Here is a 16,784-nt window from a genome sequence, read left to right on the forward strand (position 1 = left end):
ATTATAGCAAGTTTATTTACCCTTCTATATTAGCCAAGCAATGGCTTGCCGGCTTGCTGGCTCGCAGTCGACCTAGTGAAGCTGAGGAGTAACATACAGCCCTGCCTCATAGATGCAGAGTTGCTGACTGATGGCAACAAGAACCCCCGATGGTCTAGTTGGTTCATGGCGTTCGGCTGTAATGGATAATAATTGTAACCGAAAAGTCACCAGTTCGATTCTGGTTCGGGGGATTCTTCTTATAACCTTTTCTTTTTTCCTTTTTTTCGTTTTTTTTTTTATGTTACATACCACTTTGGTGACTTCTCTCACATAGCGTACAATAGATTCTGCGTGGACGAAACTCAAATGAATTCAGTGGATCCAGGCCACTGTATTGCCATGAATCTTTATCATTGCGCTCCAATTTTTTTTGTTGTTCTTTGTAAGATGAATGGAATGAAATGACCTTTGCGCCGGCGTCATTCCGAGCCGGGGTTGGCCCGTACGAATTTTGCTTCCCACCTAAACTATAATTCTAGAGCGCGTGACTCGTACATTCTCTGTGTCAGATGACCAAACATGTAGCCCATTTCGTTGTGTGTGCCTTAGGTAGTTGAGTGAATGACCTTGCGGCCATAGCTATACATAAATTCTATGGTACAGGATGATTTTACGCTGTCTACTTCCAGCCGCGAAATTCAATTGCTCTATGTTTCCGATAAGATTTTTGTATATTCACGTATTGCTTAAACATAATGGCCAGGTCTCAGCGGCCAGTCCAACGATCCCCCGATGGTCTAGTTGGTTATGGCGTTCGGCTGTAATGGATAATTATTGTAACCGAAAAATCACCAGTTCGATTCTGGTTCGGGGGATTCAAATGCGTTTATTTTTGTTTTGCTTCTTCTGGTCAACAGCCCAAAGAACAGGTCATATCAACCCGCGCCTAGTCTGCAAATACGAAGCTGTATCGAGGCATGTTTTTGATGTGGACATTCAGTCTCCACTATGAATAATCAAGGCAGTTTCTTTATTATCGCATAGTATCAGTCGATAATTTTAGAGAAGGGTTTGTTTTCATTCTTGAACCTTTCTTTATATAATCTAAATCCCAACTTAGTATTCTCTCAGCTTATCTTTCTTGAAACTTCCAAGTTCATGAATTATTCAGAGGGTGATAAACCTGGCTGGTTATCTGTTGCCTCAAGCCATTATCGCCCCATCTCGGTCAAATCTGACTTGATTTTGTTATCCACGCGAATTCTTGCTCATCGATTTCTCTTATCTAAGCTTAACCGGATTAAGCACCCCATTGGGGCGCGACCGACCTGAGGGGCGGATCGTCTGAAACCCTGATAGGCCACCATCTTCACTCCTCGGTCAGCCCTCTGCGGTATTCAAGCCTAATTCTACTAGCTTACTTCTTCCACCTTCCTCTGCAACGTGTGAAATTTCTTCTTGGGCCTCCGACCCATGGATGGCGCAGGGACCGGTCGCTGGCTAAAGAGGTCGAAATGGCGTCTGTCGAATCACGGCGCATCCACGGACAAGCTGTGGATGGGGATCTAAGGGCGTATCACGAATGAGAAGGATTCGATAACGCAATTTTGGCATCCACTTTGGCTTCATACCACTGCTATTCCTCTCCCACCATTTTCATGTTCTCAACCATAATGGTCAGCCCTAGCTCGTGCCACCTGCACAATTCGCACTTTCTAGCCATTCGGCGTTAAGCCGATCGACTTGGCAGCTGGGGTGTGTGAAAATGCTGCGGTGCTGCTGCTCGATTGCGCCATCGCCCCCTTACCTGATGCGGAGAAGGGCGAGGAGTCACTCGATCATGGAAACTTTTCTATAACTGCGGGCTGCCTCACCCTCTTTGCGTCGGAACGAACTGCTTGGGCATGCGTCTTTTCACCTCATCCGCCTCTGCGCGCTAGATCTCAGCCTCCGGCTCTTCATCATGGGCCTATCCACGATCTTTCGACGGAAGCGAGGTGATGCAGCGCCTTCTGATGCCGGCAATGTGTCACCTGTCGCCACCACCACGGGCTACCGGGAGGACCAGACATCCGACTCTGTATCCAAAGCGGCGTCCGTGAAGGAACAGCCCGTGGATGATTTGGAGAAGAGTCAGAAGACCGTCGAGCCCAATGTGGTCGAAACCGCAGCCGAAGAAGACCCCGAGATCGCCGCGCTGCCCCTCGAGGTGCGCCAGTTGGTCAGTCTTACTGATGACCCAACCCTGTACACCATTACCTTTCGATACTTCGTTCTCTGTGTGATATTCGTCGTACCCGGTGCCTTCTTGTCCATGATGAGCCACTTCCGTACCACCGAAGCCCCATACTCCGTTTTCTTCGTGCAGATCGCGTGCCACTATGCGGGTCACTTTCTGGCGCGGGTCCTCCCAGCCTGGGTGATCCGCGTGCCCTTTACCCGTTGGTCCTTCAGCCTCAACCCGGGCCCGTGGAGCATCAAGGAACACGTTCTGGTTACCTTGACGGCGGCATCCGGAGCTACCTACAACTTGGGATATACCCCCATCGCAATGGCAGAGCTCTACTACGGCGAGAGAGTCAATCCTGCCGTGGCTATTTTCTTCATGTTTGCGATTGTCTGGATTGGGTATGCTTTCGCAGCACTGGCCCGCCAGCTTCTACTATATGACCCCAACTTCATCTGGCCCCAGGCCCTCATGCAGACTACGTTGTTTGAAACGTTCCGCAAACAGGATGTTTCATCCCCCCTCGCGCGGCGACAGATGAAAGTTTTCTTCCTCTGCTTTCTTGGAATGACGCTGTGGCAGTTCTTGCCCGAATACGTCTTTCCGTTTACATCTTCCCTCGCCTTCTTGTGCTGGGTCGCACCGCATAACGCTGTGGCCAACTTCCTGGGATCTGGATTGGGAGGTATGGGACTGCTGAATCTGTCCCTCGACTGGTCAAACATCAACTGGAACGCTTCTTCGATCCTTCTTACCCCATGGTGGACGCAGGTTGTTTTGTTCCTGGCTTTCGTCTTCAATTGTTGGGTCTTACTCCCAGCCGCGAAATGGGGAAACCTTGGGTCTTACAAGCACGGCCTTATGTCTAATTCTCTGCTGACAGTGAACGGAACGACCTACCCTACCCTCGAGGTAGTTACCTCCGACTATCAGCTGAACGAGACCGCCTACGCGGAGTACGGTGACATGTACATGGGTCTTCAGAACCTCTGGGCGACCTTCTTCGACTATGCGAAAGTGACTGCAGCAATCACGTGGATCTTAACCTTCGGTTTCGTCCAGATCCGAAACAATCTGATGAAAGTTATTCGGTCGCGGCAGAAAGCGTCGCAGGAGAAGGGACAAAGCATTAACCACCAGTACCACGATCGTCTCAATGTTCTCCAGCGAACCTACAAGGAGATCCCCCTCTGGTGGTACGTCGCACTTTTCATGGCTGGTTTTATCGCTCTGATCGTGACGATTGCCTGTGGCTATCTGTGGATTCCGATCTGGACATTGTTCGTGGCACTGGCGAGTGCCGCCGTTTTGGTGGTTCCGTTTGGATTTCTGTATGCCATTTCGAACTATCAACTGGCAGTCGGGTCCTTTAATGAGTTGGTGTATGGTTACATGGTCGAAACCCCTGCTGGCAAAAACCATCGGCACCCCTGCGGACCGTCTACGTACGGATCGATTGCCGGCGACGCCTGGTACCGCGCGCAGTATATGCTGCAAGACCAGAAGATCGGTCACTACATGCATATCCCGCCACGCACGGTCTTTTTCTCTCAGATCTTTGGCACTGTTCTCGGTATTCCAGTGAACTACGCCGTGATACGATGGGTCCTCAACACGAAAGGAGACTATCTGTCGGGCAAGAAGACAGATCCGCTGGACCAATGGTCTGGTCAGTCCTTGAAATCCTCGAATACTCTGGGTGTCCAGTATGCAGTTCTCGGACCTAGCCGACTGTTCAAAGAGCAGGAGATGAAGCCTCTACCCTGGGCGTTCCTAGTGGGCGCAGTGTTGCCCCCGATCCTGTACATTATGCATCGCACTCTACCGCGCTGGCTACGCATTGATCTATGGAACGTCAGCATTTTCTTCTCCGGTTTGTCGGTCTTCTACGGCAACATCAGCACGGGTTACACATCGGCGATCATCGGCGGGTATGTTGTCATGTACTGGGCCTACCGGTATCGGTTTGAGGTCTGGAAACGCTACAGTTACATGGTGGCCGCTGCTTTCGATGCGGGTTTCAACCTGAATATGCTGTTGATCTTCCTGTTCTTTGGCTCGGGAAAGCAAATTTCCATGCCTAACTGGTGGGGTAACAACTCTGTCTCGGTGGAACGGTGCTTTGCCTTGGATTGATTCTATGATCTACTTTAACAAAAGGCCCTTCTCTGCGGCTTCTAGCGTTCAGGCCACCTTCAACCGACGAGGGTGGCTTTTCTGTATTTAATGTGTACATGAACGGGGTTGAGGAATCGTTCTAGACCGATTTCCGAACCTTATGATAGACGAAATGCAGTAATGATATCCCCACTTTGTTTTTGGTCCGTGGTAATAGCTTTCTACTTGTTCGACGTACTTGCCCTTGGGCACAGAATTCGGGTGGCGTATATTAACTACCCGAGGGTCGAAAGTTACTTGAGGATGCACAGACCCCGGGAATGTGAAGACTTTCCATCGCATCGAGCAGATGGATGAGCATCTGCGGTGGTTCCACGGCACAATCGGTCGATGCTCGTTGCCGCCGATACTGGGTGATGATGCCGTGGCTGAAACTCTACTGACACTCAGCCACCAAGACGGGAGGAAACGAGGGATAGTCGACTCTTCTCCAGTTACTTAAAACGCGACCGGGCTTCAGTTCTCGCCATCTGTCAATTTGCGTTACGATCGACATGATAGAACAACAATAATGCCCCTTCTTCGGGGAAGTTTGCCGCTGCTTGTCGGCTCCTCAATATGGACGTGCTGGGAAGAGCTGCTGGTGATGACGCTCTCCGGGGGACTCTGTCGCACCCATGGTTACGCACCACCAATCAGATCCTCGCCGGTATTTGGATTTTTCTCTGCATGATCTTCCTCCTCATGCGATTATACACTAAGATCCACATCATGCGGATGTTCTGGTGGGATGATGGTACGTTTTCTATGCTTATATGGGGTGGAGATTTGAGTGGTTGGTGGCTAATACAGCCTGCAGTCTGCTTAATTCTCGCTTGGGTATTGTGTAGCAGCGATGACCTTGTCTTAGTCCTTGCACTCACATGTCTCCGCTATCACAGATGTTCTCAATTGTCACGCAATCTGTTGTTCTCTGTATGTTTATGCAGATTCGTCTGGTTTTAGTTGCTGAACTCCAGCGCATACAGCTAACCGCCCTCTCCATGTAGACGGTTACACTTATGGAGGCTATGGAGTCCACATGAAGTACCTGTCTCCCGCGGTTCTCGAAATCTACGTGAAAGTCCGTTCTTCGATGTTGCTTCTTCCTCGTCTTCTATCCTGTTGTGGTCTCGTCGCTGAGCCAGTAACACAGACTCTCCTTTCTGCCGCCATCATCTACATCCCCGCCCTAGCTGCGGCCAAATTCGCTCTGCTGATGCTCTACTATCGCCTGTTGCACATGATTCGCATCTGGAGAATAATCATTTTTCTCGTTACCTTCATCATCGCCGGCTACACGATCGCCCTCACCTTGGGTCTCATCTTCCCTTGCCAACCCATCGCCAAAAACTGGGACTTGACCATTACTACCGGCCACTGCGTCGACCGCAGCGGATTTTATCTCGCTACGGCCATTACTAACACCGTTAGCGATATCATATTGATTATTATCCCTATCCCAGTCATAGTCAAGCTGAAACTTCCATTGATCCAGAAGCTTGGGGTCGGCTGTATGTTTGGGATTGGTTGCTTGTAGGTGATCCTTCTTCTTTCAATCCCATAATATCCCCTCCATGGTTGACTAAACTATAACTCACTATCCAACAGAACTATAATCACCAGCATAATCCGGCTGGTGACTATATTGCCGCTGGTAACGTCCGAAGACCAGTCATACGAAATTGCTCTAGCCATCATCTCATTGTGCGTACAGACTACTATACCAATACTGGACGGATTTCATTGACACGATCTACAGCATCATCGAAGCCAACTTCATCATTATCTGCCCCTGCCTTCCCTATCTGAAACAGTTCCTGCGCTTCCATGCGCCTTGCTGGATTGGTGACTCCGGCAGCAACAGCAGTCAGTCGCGACCGTCGGCCTCTTCCAATTCTAATTCTACTCCGTCGAGTAATAGGCGCAAACCGGGGTTGATCGTGTTGCAGGATGATATTGAACAGGCGCTTAGTCCACCGATGGAAGCGCATTGTGCCTGTATGGTGGGTGCACGACAGGGGAGTTCTACTAGTGATGAGTCAAGAGAGTTGATGGGGGAGCGGAAGTAGTGCGTCTGTTGATACCTTCTATGTTTGCATGTTATACTTGCACCTAGTATATATGCTTTGTGTGATATTTAGCAATTAGATGGACTGTACATATATCAGAAGCCATATTGTGTTTAGATATGAAGACAAGTCACTTGTAGCGATTCTCCTCTCTCTTTATTCCTAAGACCTGACAGTAATGCATCAAGTACAAACCGGAGTTGCCGTCGGCTTCACCACCGCATTAGTAGGATTCGTCTGCGAGCACCCATCAATCCATCCCAGCAAGTAATCATCTTCTGCGGCCTTGTATGCTGCTCCGCAGTTGGGGTCACTAGTACACAATATTAGCATATCTCAATCACATAATACTATAATGTTTCTTGTAGATAGAACCACTCACCTAGCACCCCCGCTCGCATCCTCGAAGTAAGAGCAGATATCATGCGAAAAGCAGTCCTGGGTGTAGACATTACCCAGTGCGATACCACTACATCCTGTTCCGCAGCGTCCGTTGCAGGAGTAACTGTTGTTTAGACAGTATTTGGGTTAGCTTTCCATTTCTTTCACTAGTGTTGATGTAGTGACAGAAAAGTAGGTACGAGATGAGTGAATAGGAAGTGAAGGGAAGAAATAGGAATAAACATACTCTCCATCACCATCACTATTCTCGCCATAGTTACTGCCTACCACGCCCACATACGTGCAGGTTTGATCGGCACTGTTGGTCCAGCTGGCTGTTGCGGTGGCGCCGACTTTGAGGCATGTCACGCTGCGTTTTTGGTGGGTGACTGAGGGGTGGGCGGTTGCGGTTAGAGTTAGAGATAGAGTTAGGAGGAGGGTGGAGAGGGAAAACATTTTGAATGGCTGTTCTCTGTGATTGAGATAGGTTGAAAGGTGATGGTTCGAGAGGGGTAACTTCTAAGTACACAGGTTACTGTAAGCTGGAAGATCAGCGAGGGGACAATACTGTGTTAAATATGAAGCTGCCTACGGGGTACCTCATTTCCTGTGAAGAAGACAGTAGTATTACTTTACTTGGAACTTACTTGGTCAGGAATCATCAGTCACTATCAGCTAGTGACTATTCTTCCCCTTCCTATAGGCGGGTGTGATATTGTCCGCTACGGAGAATGCTCTGAGTAGAGGTGATCCTCCGCAGGCATACATGAATCAGGTACGTAGCTCTGTTGTGGGCTAGTAGAACTTCCTTCCCCTCTTTCTGCTCGGCGGAATTGTCGGGCATTGAATGTGAGGGGATAGGGGGTATGGGCATCCTGCAGATCCACTTAAGGGATTGCATCAGGGCTTCTTAGAATGACGTTTCGGGTAGAATGAGGGAGGTGGAGGAATAAGGGTGTGATGATGCAGCAGTACAATATCTACACTATAGTCAATACAAAGAAGTAGAAAGTACTGTATACAAGAGAGAGATACTGTCAGTTTGAAAAGATCACTGAAGTTCCATTGATATCGTCTGGAATCATCCTCAAGCCTGACATGACACCTTAACGGTCAGGTACCCACACTCAATTGAAGCTAGCTGAATAGGGACTAGTGCAGGGGCCGGCATCCATCTTTCTTCACAAGATTAAACTCAGGCTTCTGCTTCTTACCCCTGAAAGGTGCAAACAAGTTATGGTATCCTGAAATCTACACAATTCGCCGTTCTGGCTATATTGCTTGTAACACCTCTTCAATCTTTGCACAAGTTGACTTCAGCGCCTACGCGAAGTCATAGATTGTGGCCCTGCGCATATCACGCACATACCGTCCTTGATATGAGCCACCACATGATCGGTGCATCACGCAAGTATTGTCCTAATAACGTTAGCATTGCTTGCGGCTTCTACAGACATATCTAAATGGTATACATACCCACATAATCATGTCTCCATCCGTTCTGCCAGTCCACAGTGAGCACATATTTGTCCTGACTGGCATGCCGCATCAAAGCCTCAATTACGGGCTTGCTGTCTGCCTTGCTCCTCCCGTCTATCCGGTATGCATTTGATCCCATATACAGATTCATTCGATTGCTGGGCTTGTGCAGTTGTGCAAGTTGATGACATCCACGCGCTCTTGCAGCCGCGGGCAACCAACACAGCACCAAGATCCGCCCCAAAACGAAACAGAACATCAGGAGTAGGCTGATGTCCACAAGATCGACCCAAATCCCCAATATACGGGCTATGAGACCCTGTAAATGATGATAGTTTGGTTAGCACAATACGATGTCTTACTAGGGAAGTCGCTTTCTTGAAGCATGTCGTGAACATACCACCCCCATCAGATATGGGATACGACGCAGGTCATCCAGGTCGGAGACGGCAACCACCAATCTGATGAGCCAATTATCCGGGGCTCCTAGATATCGACTCTGCATGATTGAATGCCATAGCACATGATTCTAAATTTCGGCTTTCGTCTCCTCAGCGAGATCCGCATAAGCAGTCCTGGTGTCGGCAAATGCCGTCGCGCCGCCGGTTCCCTTTGGGGGCAGTTTGTGCTCTCGGAGGAGGCTATATCCCGCTCGGCGTTGGGTGAAGGAGCCGTCTACGAGGAAGAGGCGTGTGCCCCGGAATAGCTGCGCCCGCCAATACGATGGCGATAAGACCCGGCCCTTGCTGTCCACATTCCCAACATCCATAAGCTTGCCTCTGGAACCAAGTCGATCTGGCACCCCCGGTTTCCCGACCGTGTTATCCACTATCGATTCGCCTAATTGACGCGCAAAGGCAAAGTGGCGCGCATCGTCAAGTTTGGTGGCGCGGAAGACCAAGACGCCGTATGTGGCCATCGCGGCACGAAGCTCTTCGATGACGGCATCCGGGACTGGTTGCGAGAAGTCCACGCCCTCACACTCAGCACCGAACGTGGAATCAAGGCGGCGAAAGGTCAAGGGTGAGTGCCAATGGTCATAGTGGCCGTGGTGGCCGTAGTAATCATGGTTGCCATGGCTAGCCAAAGGGAGCGTTGTGGATGTCACTCGACAAGTGGCAGCGTGTGAAAGCAGGATCCAACAGTGTGTTTGTGTAGGGTAGGTCAGAGCTTGGTTATTGCAAGTATGAGACCCAAGTAGTTAAGCATGATAGAAATTTATATATGTGGTGATGACGCTTGATAGCCAAGTTCTTCCTTCCCAGAACACGATATGCCAAATGGGGCAAAGCTGAGAGTGGGTAGTAGCCGGAAGATTTAAATGCAATACTTCTTCAATGTAAACAATAGAATGTGAATATATTAAGCGGCCTGTGGACTTTACATAGATTGACCGCTTCTTCTTGACTTTTATTTTCAGCACAATGACAATGTTCCATGCTTGCTCCTGCGACTCTTCCCGTCATCTCTTGCGCGATACATCGGATCCGTCAGACCGCGGATCACGGTCAAACAGAAGGACATGAACCTTCTCCGTCCAAAGGACCTGGATAGGCGGAGCTGAACAGAAGTAGCTTTCGGGTATATTCACTGGAGGGTTTTCTTCGAGTACCACCAAAACTGCGTTCTCTGTCGACATGTCACCAAAACATTTAGTGGTATCGCGCACGAATACTACCCTTACTTAGAGTAGTAGTTCTGGTATTCAGCCACTACTTACTATCTCACAGTCGCTTTGTATGTTGGGAATATATTGACCTCTATTAAACTTAAGCCAGAATGACTGTCAGAGCCAAAATGACCATCACAAGACTACAAACTATCATTTTGTCTGGATGATGAATTTTTTAGTTGTTTCAAGTCTATACCTCGGCCTCTCCAACGTCATCATCATGTGACCATTCCACTTACCTAATCTTTATCTTTCCCCCCCGCCAAAAGAGGTCGCTCTCTTTCTTACTTTCACTTATCCCATCGATAAACTCCACTGCAGGTTATAATTGACAGTTAATTCCTGCAAGATATTGCATAGCGGTTGCATGGGACATTCCTTCCCTTTTGAACTATTATCAATTGACTTGTCATCATTAATTCAGCGTTACTAGTGAGTCCCCATCTGTGCTTCTTCCCCGCATGGGTGATTCCAACCATACCCGTCACTAGGATATCTGACTCGTCTTCTAGCAACTTCCAGGAACGGACACCATGGCACCTCCCCAGATCTGCGTGATTGGCTCCCTGAATATAGACTTTGTCACCTACACTCCACGTTGTCCCGATGCCGGCGAGACCCTCACAGCCAACTCCCTCGCTATCAGCGCCGGAGGGAAAGGTGCCAACCAGGCGGTCGCGTGCGGTCGCGCCTCTTTCGCTTCCAAAGACAACCAAGATGCGTCGGTGTATATGATTGGCGCGGTCGGAGCAGGTGACCCCTACTACTCGGCCCTCCTTCGCCCAACATTGGAGGGTTCCGGAGTCAGCACAACGGGGATCCAGGAAAAGACGGACAGCCAAACGGGTTCTGCTACAATCATCGTGGATGAAGGAGCTGGAGGAGAGAATCGGATTTTGTTCGTCCCCGGTGCTAACTACTCGGGAATGGATAATGCAGATGCAGTCCTCGCTACCACGCGGAATATCCATCTAGAACAAGGCGTTGTCGTGATGCAGGGCGAGATCCCGAGGTCGACCACCTTGGAGTTGATGAAGCACTTTAATAGCGCTTCCTGCGCTTCTCACCTCGTCTTCAACCCTGCACCAGTCTTCACAGAAGGGATTCCCCTGGCCGCTCTTGCCGGCACGAGTGTGCTGGCCATGAATGAGACTGAAGCTGTCCTCATGACCCAGGCGGTCAAGGAGCATCTCACCCCTGCCCAACAGGAGCAGGACTTGAAGCCCGAGGAACTTGCACCTCTATTCCACAAACATGCCCAGGTCCAGATTGTTCTAATTACTCTCGGAGCCAAGGGTGCCTATTACTCAACGGCCACTGGCAAGCAGGGCTTTGCTCCTAGCGCCGCGGTGGAGAAGGTTGTAGACACCACTGCCGCCGGAGACACGTTTGTCGGTTACTTCGCTACTGCTTTTGCCAAGTTTGTTGCCACCGGTGCTCCACTGGCGGACTTCGATGCCCAGATCGAAGCGGCCGTTCAGAAGGCGAACGTGGCCGCCGCAGGGTGTGTGCAGAGGAAGGGTGCGATGCAGAGCATCCCGTTCGCTTATGAGATCTAGTGCATAGCGCAGTGAACCACCTAATGGTTACTCCCGTCGGCCAGGAGAGTATTCGCTCAAAGTTCCTACTAAGCCGGACTTTCGGACCATTGATCCGATTTCAGATTCGACATGAATTCACGACCGTAGCTTTTCATACCATCGATATGCTACCAAGACTGACACGGTAGCCTTACTCGCAATTATGCAGCGTCTCTCAACTTAAATCATACCACCACCATACATCCTCCCAGAAGGGACCATAGACACAATACCGAAATCAAACTTATAGACTCGGCTTGCCTGAAACCTGGATCGAGATAAATGTGATACATGTATTGATAAAATAGCATACTCAAAATATGGCTACCGTTATTAAGACCGTAAATGATTCGGTCCGACCCTGTGCATCTAATTCTCCACCGTCTTTTCCACTTCAGTGGTCTGAATAAAGGTCTCCCCTGTACTGTTTGCATAGTTGGCTTCATCGGTCATGAATTCATCGTTGTTCAGGTACCTGAATCGGTACCAGAAGAATATGGTCTGCAGAGCGAGGGCAACAGCAGGGGCACCCCATATCCAGATCAAGTCGGGATCCTCAGTGACTGGCAGAAGGATTTCTCCCAGCGCACTGGACAAAGCAGTCATGAAGAGGAAGATTGCCATGACTAGACCCCTCATACTCGCAGGCGACCGGGCATATGCCAGTTCATACGCCGTCACGTTGCAGAAGATTTCGGAGAGGGCTCCCAAGATAGTGTTCGGCAGCTGCCACCAGATGCTGATGGGGCTAACTTCGGAACAGGAAGAGGCATAGTAGCCGCAGGGCGAGGTTTTGTATACACGCCACTGGACAAGGGCACCGCACAGACCGGAGAGTGCGGCCAGGATGAAGCCGAATGTGATCCGAGTGATTCGCTTAAACGGAATATTGTACCGATAAAGCAGTGGATAGATAAAGTAATCAACGATCGGCACGGCGACAATGATGGTCAAGGCATTGAAGTTGCTGAGAAGGTCGTTGGGGGCACCGTTCGTCGTCATAGACGCACCCTGGTTCGTCGAGACAGATCCGATACCGCCGTCATTGAGGTTGTAGATGGGGAAATAGAAGAAGATCTCCGTTGCCACGAGAGTTCGGCGCACATCATCTACCAGCTTGTCGGTCCAGTCAACCTGGATCCCCTTGGCTGCCAGTACACTCGGTTTCGCCGCATCGAAGAAGTTCTTGCGCCAGACCTGCCACTTGTTTTGGCGCAAAGCAGTTACGGTGATTTTGATTGCCTTGGCGAGATCCGAGTTCCCACTGGGCGGCGTCCGGTATGTCTTCTTATAGGCGGCCGCCAGCACTACCGGCAAGATAAAATAGATGATCCCGGCCAGCAAGAAGGCCAGCCAGTAACCCACATATTTCTCCGCATATGTGGTGGCCAGCATGTAAAATGCTCCGACGTTGATCACTCCGTAGAAGATAAGCATCGTTCGAGTAGCCGTCATCTCGGGATCCACAATGACCTTCTCCCCAGTCTTCAAAACCTTTGTGTATTGCTTTTGATGGCGGTATTGGTCCAGGACTGTGGGTGCGATATTGGGCTTAAAGATACCGGCTCCAAGGGCCAACATCAGAAGCCCGATGATGAACGGGGGCGCTGCATGCGCCGTGCCAGCTTGCAATACTGACGGAATTGCGCCGATGATCTGAATGATGTGGGCAATACCACAGATGGCAACACCGACACAAATGGCCCAGTACCGACCGACGTGTACGTCGGCCCACCTGTTATTGTGAGCGAGTTACGCAACGTGTATACAGTTTGGGGACTGGCTTACCATCCACCGAAGATCGGAATGACATAGGCAAGGAACTGAAATAGCAAGACCAATCCGTCACTAGCCTGGAGTCCCATTCCCAAAGCACCAGCCGTCTCTTGCGTCCCTCGCGGAGGTGCACCCGCACCGTTTCCTCCTACAAAAAGCCGGTCAGCGATATGAGAATCAGGAGTTACCGAGTCTGAAGAGCACCTTTAGGAAGAGGGAACTCGATGAAGTTGGAGAAGACCGTCTGTGCGCCGTAGTAAGATGCTCGTTCGGCAAATTCTACCAGACAAAGGGAGTATGCGATGACAGGGAGATAGGCCGGGACCTTGCGAAGGCTGTTGACCTCTTCCTCCGTGGGCGGCGGGTACTCCTCGTTCTCCAGCGCTTGAGCATCTACCTCGTAGACGTTCTTCTCAGGATCGGACTTGTTCTGTACTTGGACGGAATTGTTGGTGGCTTCACTGGTGATTATGGCATCGGCGACGTGGGTTTCGCCGGTTGAGGTAGCTAGAATCGTCCACTGCTGTCAGTTCCGGGTACAGCGCCATACACCTGGCTACACTTACTCATATTTCGTTGATTGGGCGTTGAGACGCCGGGGAATTTTACTGAAAATTGTTGAGCTCTGACGACCCCCTAGCCGATTAAACTGACTGAACAGCTTCCGATTTTTATAGCATGGCTGCTAGCAAGGTCAGTCGGATCTCCGGCGGTGGTCAAACAATGGGCTAAATACCCCCCAACGATCCCATTGCAGGGGCGAATGCCTGGACAGGCATATCGCGCAATGTAGCACAAGTCTTTGCTATCAGTTGGGTCATTTAAGACATGTTTCCCACTAGTCGGGATCCGTGCTTTGGGGGAGGTCTATCAGCCCTAGCCTGTCCCACTCACCATCGCTGATTCGAATCAACGTCCGATGATAACGATTTGGCCGTCCTTTGCGCCATCGGAGCCCACCAACCAGATCAAGGTATCGATATTAATATCACTGCCTGCGGATGGGGTCAAGATAATCTGTAGTGATGCCATTTGCTCGGACACTTCCCCTGCTCGACGCATATCTTGATCATTCCCCCTTTTGTTCCTGTCGGGTGACCTTATCATATTCGACCTTTGGCTGGAGAGTTACCCCACAACTATCGATATACGGGATGCCAATGACTTGCATCTCCTGATCGGAGTGTTGAGAGAATTTTACTGTTTACTTTATACGTGATGGGGTGCTCTTGTTGGAAGATTTTGATGCTGAATTTCACACTCAGTCCTTAGTCAACCGACGAGATTGACCACCATAGTCCGAGAAGCAGCTTGAAGTCCAAGGAAGTTTAGAGGCAGACACACCCGCTATAACAGCAGACGGAGATCAATTTCCCGGCCAAAGTTAGTCTCACAATATCAGCTTCGTCAGAACATCCTGGCTGACCAGGTGATGGGTTTGGGTTTACCTCCCGTTCGCGCAAGCATCAGCTAAGACCGCCGCCACAGGCTACCTGAAAGCTTAGCGCCATCTGAAAGCTGCTTGGATTGGTCTTATCTGGCAGCCTATTGGCAGGCCGGTCAGTCTGTCTTTGTTCAACTTGGCAGGGGTTCGTGGTGCGTGGGGACGGTCAACAGGAGTCAGCCACCACGGCAAAGCATTCCTCCCGCTCCATCTCATTTGCTCGTGTCCTACCTCCTTCGCATCTTGTGGAGGTCTTATCGCTGATGGCAGGATCTATATATGGCAGGTTACATTTGGAACAATATCAAGCATGGCATGGCGTCTTGGCATTCTATGGTCTTGTCAGACACACGACCCAAGGCCCGCCCACAGGTTCGTGGCGAGATTGTGGGCCTGCTAGAAGAGAATTCACGGGAGTTCGCCTTTCTCAAGTGGCCTACATGCACTTTCAAGGGATGGGAGTGAATTGCGACCGGGCAAAAGTCGGTCACAAAATCTTGTTGATAGCTGATGAGGATGCGTCCAGACAGTGCAGGGACTTCTTTGTCATATCGTGTCATGAAAGGCGAGCTGCTAGAATTCAGGTACCCAACACCAAGATTCCCAAAGGCTATTCTAAGGCCACACTCGCATGAACAGATCCAAAATGACTTTGCATTACGTCGTTTCTCAAAAGGGGCATTCGACCCCCGGACGGCCGTCGGTTACAGTGACACGAGGCCAAGTGTCCCCTAACTGGAGCCTGGTTTGAATTTTCGGCTACTACTTCAGCTATCCAGACCCGGGCAGTTCTCGCTCGTGATGTCCGTGATGTTGGTATAAGGGTAAGGGTCAGTCCAGATGAGATCGAACCTGGAATGCATGACTGGTTAGTTGCGTCGACTACAAACCGCCTTTGCAAGGTTCTTCGGTAGAAACTAACCGGTCATCTGGGTAGGTAGGTGCATCATCGTCACCCAGCTTCTCAGCGATCTTTGTCAACTCCTTGTGCTCCCAGCAGATTAAAATGTTATCGCTGCCGGTGTAGTCCTTCACCAAGTCCTTGACACACTTGGTGTCCTTCTTCGAGCAGGATGTATCGACAGTGAGGCCCAGTTCCTCAGCCAAGGGGAGAACCGTTTCATATGCGCGGTCGCGTTTTCCATCTGCGAATCTGTTAACTACTGATGGCTATTTCACATCCGACAATCAACCGCAAAATTGATGTACCTGACTTGGGTTGTTCTGCAATGATGTATCCAATGTCATAGTTGGAATCCGGGCCGAACACAGTCTTCAAGCAGTCGGCCCGCTCAAAACCCACAGCATTGAGGCCGGTGCTCCCGTTGCTGGGCTTCTCGCCGTGGCGAATTAGGTAGACGGTCGGCTCGGCAAGAGCGAGCGATGCCGTGGCCAAGAGGCTGAGAGACAGGGACAATGTGCTGTACATTTTACAACTTGATCGCTATTAACTATGCAAAGGTTAGAAATCACAGTCGCCCACTGTCCGGATGTCCTGCCCCTTATATATTAGTGGATATCCAAGACCAGTCAAAACAGCCCCCACCAGACGAATCATCTCTGAGTTCCCTTGCCAACAAGGTTTCCCCCGAGAAACATGCACCATCTCCCGCTGCTACGAATGGGGTTCGCCACGATGCCACTAGCACATTATGATTGGATTGGATGCTAGTCAAGCCTCGCACGTGGGACAATGCCCTGCCGGCAATGGGCCTGAATGACTTGTGAACTGTGATCCATGAGAGCCACTTCGCCGGTCGATCCCGCCCGCTAAAATCGTGGCCACCCAACTCCGGATCCTTCTCTCCCCAGCATTCTTGTGGGAGATATGCTGTCGTCTCCGATTGTTCCAACAGTTCAGAAGCTGGGATGGTGCCTTTTATTGGTTCAAAGCGGCCGCAAGGGTAGCGCCCTTTCTAACCATACAGATGAGTTGTCATAGTCGCGTGAAGACATCAGCGCCTCTCTACCGGTGGAGAAAGTGTTACTTTTCCCGGCACGGGTGGATCGTGGA

General features: G+C 50.3%; 8 protein-coding genes and 2 non-coding genes across 10 annotated transcripts; 5 read left to right on the forward strand and 5 right to left on the reverse strand.

Moving 5' to 3' along the window:
* The first annotated feature begins 143 nt into the window (after positions 1-143).
* On the forward strand, positions 144-233 carry BO83DRAFT_t247. The gene has a single exon. It is a non-coding gene; the product is annotated as a tRNA-Tyr (tRNA).
* Positions 234-768: 535 nt separating this feature from the next.
* BO83DRAFT_t248 lies at positions 769-857 on the forward strand. Its single transcript has one exon. It is a non-coding gene; the product is annotated as a tRNA-Tyr (tRNA).
* Positions 858-1,900: 1,043 nt separating this feature from the next.
* Positions 1,901-4,518, forward strand: BO83DRAFT_382502 (OPT family oligopeptide transporter). The gene has a single exon (XM_025532240.1). It carries the CDS (start codon positions 1,946-1,948, stop codon positions 4,343-4,345), a length of 2,400 nt encoding a protein of 799 aa, XP_025383323.1. The 5' UTR covers positions 1,901-1,945; the 3' UTR covers positions 4,346-4,518.
* Positions 4,519-4,887: 369 nt separating this feature from the next.
* BO83DRAFT_411832 (uncharacterized protein) lies at positions 4,888-6,451 on the forward strand. The gene is made up of 7 exons (XM_025534348.1): positions 4,888-5,123; positions 5,187-5,206; positions 5,269-5,302; positions 5,377-5,450; positions 5,523-5,902; positions 5,978-6,073; positions 6,129-6,451. The coding sequence occupies exons 1-7, from the start codon at positions 4,946-4,948 to the stop codon at positions 6,436-6,438; spliced, it is 1,092 nt and encodes a 363-aa protein (XP_025383324.1). The 5' UTR covers positions 4,888-4,945; the 3' UTR covers positions 6,439-6,451.
* A 170-nt stretch (positions 6,452-6,621) lies between these two features.
* BO83DRAFT_456397 (uncharacterized protein) lies at positions 6,622-7,348 on the reverse strand (the record flags this gene model as incomplete). The annotated part of the gene is made up of 3 exons (XM_025537067.1): positions 7,067-7,348; positions 6,821-6,943; positions 6,622-6,751 (listed from the first exon to the last, which is right to left on the reverse strand). Exons 1-3 carry the CDS (start codon positions 7,273-7,275, stop codon positions 6,622-6,624), a joined length of 462 nt encoding a protein of 153 aa, XP_025383325.1. The 5' UTR covers positions 7,276-7,348.
* Positions 7,349-8,043: 695 nt separating this feature from the next.
* BO83DRAFT_441280 (uncharacterized protein) lies at positions 8,044-8,803 on the reverse strand (the record flags this gene model as incomplete). The annotated part of the gene is made up of 3 exons (XM_025536325.1): positions 8,044-8,238; positions 8,296-8,617; positions 8,699-8,803. The coding sequence occupies 3 exons, from the start codon at positions 8,801-8,803 to the stop codon at positions 8,177-8,179; spliced, it is 489 nt and encodes a 162-aa protein (XP_025383326.1). The 3' UTR covers positions 8,044-8,176.
* On the reverse strand, positions 8,599-9,345 carry BO83DRAFT_155629 (TauD/TfdA dioxygenase family protein). Its single transcript, XM_025526271.1, has one exon. It carries the CDS (start codon positions 9,215-9,217, stop codon positions 8,828-8,830), a length of 390 nt encoding a protein of 129 aa, XP_025383327.1. The 5' UTR covers positions 9,218-9,345; the 3' UTR covers positions 8,599-8,827.
* A 932-nt stretch (positions 9,346-10,277) lies between these two features.
* On the forward strand, positions 10,278-11,914 carry BO83DRAFT_370551 (ribokinase). Its single transcript, XM_025529904.1, has 2 exons — positions 10,278-10,402; positions 10,483-11,914. Exon 2 carries the CDS (start codon positions 10,504-10,506, stop codon positions 11,527-11,529), a length of 1,026 nt encoding a protein of 341 aa, XP_025383328.1. The 5' UTR covers positions 10,278-10,402; positions 10,483-10,503; the 3' UTR covers positions 11,530-11,914.
* BO83DRAFT_456405 (putative MFS peptide transporter) lies at positions 11,725-14,497 on the reverse strand (the record flags this gene model as incomplete). The annotated part of the gene is made up of 4 exons (XM_025537068.1): positions 11,725-13,285; positions 13,339-13,474; positions 13,531-13,846; positions 14,426-14,497. 4 exons carry the CDS (start codon positions 14,495-14,497, stop codon positions 11,920-11,922), a joined length of 1,890 nt encoding a protein of 629 aa, XP_025383329.1. The 3' UTR covers positions 11,725-11,919.
* Positions 14,498-15,537: 1,040 nt separating this feature from the next.
* BO83DRAFT_323780 (putative phosphoglycerate mutase family protein) lies at positions 15,538-16,199 on the reverse strand (the record flags this gene model as incomplete). Its single annotated transcript, XM_025527951.1, has 3 exons — positions 15,538-15,622; positions 15,693-15,915; positions 15,980-16,199. The coding sequence occupies 3 exons, from the start codon at positions 16,197-16,199 to the stop codon at positions 15,538-15,540; spliced, it is 528 nt and encodes a 175-aa protein (XP_025383330.1).
* Positions 16,200-16,784: the final 585 nt, after the last annotated feature.

Source organism: Aspergillus eucalypticola (assembly GCF_003184535.1).
Source record: "Aspergillus eucalypticola CBS 122712 chromosome Unknown BO83scaffold_35, whole genome shotgun sequence".
NCBI lineage: Eukaryota > Fungi > Ascomycota > Eurotiomycetes > Eurotiales > Aspergillaceae > Aspergillus > Aspergillus eucalypticola.